The following is a 2,500-nucleotide window of genomic DNA, read 5'->3' on the forward strand; positions in this document are numbered from 1 at the left end:
AATTATGTGTATAGTAAAATTGTTTTCGGAGAAATAACCGATTTCGTATTTTCTTTCCAAATTTCTCAAATTTCTTTACCTATATTGTGTCATATCTTCACTATGCTGTGAAAATGTGACGTAATCAGGGATTTTTTCGGTATAAGGGTATAATAAAAAATGTTGTGAATGACTAGGTTTTATTAATTTAACATGGTTTGGTTTAGAAGGAACAGAATGCTGCAAGTGGTTAGGTTTTACTTTATATTTTTTTCAATGGGGTGAGTTTCCTTATTTAAAGATGATTGAAATGGTTCAAATTTGGCGTATATTTTTCAATCTCGAGTGTAACCAGCCGAAATTGCAAAGACAATCCGGAACTTGACTGAGGAAAGAAATCTCTAAATTACCCGTCCTTGTTTTTTTGTATCGTTTGTCTGGATGTTTTGTTGTCCCTTTTTTCTATATGTATATATATATATATAATATATATATATATATATATATATATATATATATATATATATGTATTAGAATATAATGTATAGAAGAGGTCAACCGAGAAGTGCTCAATCTCACGTGAGCCTTTTAGTAATAAAATTCAGATTTTCGTAACGTATCTGCCACTATAGGTTTCACGCGCACATGCGCGTTAAAAGATCTTGTAGAAAATCAAACACTAAGATATATAACGTGGTTAAGTCGTTACAGATAGAGAACGTTAGGAAGGTGCCGATAGGATGAAAATATTTTCGAATTGAGACATCTGACACCGATTTGAACAAAGATTTTTGGAATGGTGTTATGCCTATGTCCAGCAGTATTTGCATAGTACATTTGCTGTTGCCCTTTATGTAGAAATTCAAACATGGTTGAAAAATGGCATCTTATTAACAGTATAATAGTCAAGTAGGTAAATCTCAAAGATATCCTTCTCACCGGTTAATATATTTGTATTGGACACACAATCGCTCACACAATGAAGGTAGCTTCAAATTCCTTCTCAAATTTCTCATTTCAGAAGTGGAATTCATGTAGACCAACCAAATTTAAACGTGTACATGCAACATTTTGCATAAGTATCACTTGAATAAAGACAAAATATCACTAGGCATATGGTCTTTACGTTTTACAACAAAAATACAAGGTCTTCTTTAAAAAATAATTGCATCATTCACTAAAAGATACTCGTGTAATGGAGAGCATGTGTATGTTTGTATGTATGTGTGCATGTGTGTGTTTATATGTAACGGTCGATTGATATATTCATATTTTACATTAGATTGATGATATGGAAAGTATAATATGAAGGTATGCAGAACACCTGTCGGGTTTTTTTGTCCTGTAATGAATAAATCTCATTAATAAATCAAATATAGCGGAAACATATATTTGTTTGGTTTGCTCCACCCATCTCGCTCAGCATCAACTCTTGTGGGGGCAAGGTTTCCCTTAGATTATTAGACAAACATTTCATACACACATAGATAAAGGCATTTATTTAGTAGGCACAACGTAAGTCTCGTTTCGTTGTACACCGAATACACAAAAAAAAACATTTTGACAAGTAGCCACAACATAAGGGAGGAGTCACGCTGCTCTTGCAGGGTATATAATACCTGTCCAATAGGAGGCTGATGCGAGACTGAACCTGGAACAATGTAGTCGGGGAGCAAGCTACTTACCACACATTCACACACACACACACAAAGTTATTGCACGTGCACATGGCTATTAATATAGGTTTGAATGTATGGCAGAAAATTACATTTTGCATGTGAAAAGTTTTACTAAAGTTTCAGACAATGGTAAATGATTACTACTTAAATAGTAAATTGGTTATAAACTGGATCACACTAAGGGATATAAAGTCAGAAATGAGATGGTTCGAAACTTGTTGAAGACTCATAATTAAACAATACTTAACATTTTTTTGTTTTGTTTTAATATATAATTCGTAGTTTGATACTTACAAAACTGTGCTGACAAATCTTTTCAGCTTGATTTGTAATTCTAATTTGAGCCCAAAAGTTACATCTAATTATAAACAAGGGGCTGTTGAAAGCTTCCTGGCTTTAGGAGTATCGCGTAATGTGCGGCTGGAGGCCCAAACTTCCGTACATAGGAAAACTGAAGGGCCGCTGCAATAAGTGTGTGAATCTGGGAGGGAAATATGTTAACTTAAATCATAATTAACTGATCCTTATTCACAAAGCCAGGAACCTTTCAGCACTCACATATCATAAACTCAACAAATAGAGAAGGGAATTCCGCAAGTTATGGAATTATACACAACTAAATCGCAGTTGGTTGTAGTCAGATTTGTAGAAATAAATTTTATCCCAATATTATGTGATCAATACTATATGCTACATATATAATATCTAATATAAATTAATATTTCCAAATAAATATAGTTAAATTGCAATTCAAAAGAGATTTAAAGATGTTACACAGGCATAATCAGATTATTTCATAGATAAAATATCAATAACTTACCGATTAGATTTTTTATCCTCCG

The 2,500-nt window shown here is 32.8% G+C and overlaps 1 protein-coding gene across 2 annotated transcripts in view; it reads right to left on the reverse strand.

The window, feature by feature from the left end:
* LOC115220626 overlaps positions 1–2,500 on the reverse strand; it is a 41,710-nt gene that overhangs the window by 23,836 nt on the left and 15,374 nt on the right. For both annotated transcript variants that reach the window (XM_036509931.1, XM_036509932.1), the window contains one exon: positions 2,479–2,500. This exon is cut by the window's right edge and continues 128 nt beyond it. In XM_036509931.1, the coding sequence (XP_036365824.1) occupies positions 2,479–2,500 (22 nt within the window). The remainder of the gene's footprint in view (positions 1–2,478) is intronic.

This window comes from Octopus sinensis, linkage group LG16 (assembly GCF_006345805.1).
Source record: "Octopus sinensis linkage group LG16, ASM634580v1, whole genome shotgun sequence".
NCBI classification, from domain to species: domain Eukaryota; kingdom Metazoa; phylum Mollusca; class Cephalopoda; order Octopoda; family Octopodidae; genus Octopus; species Octopus sinensis.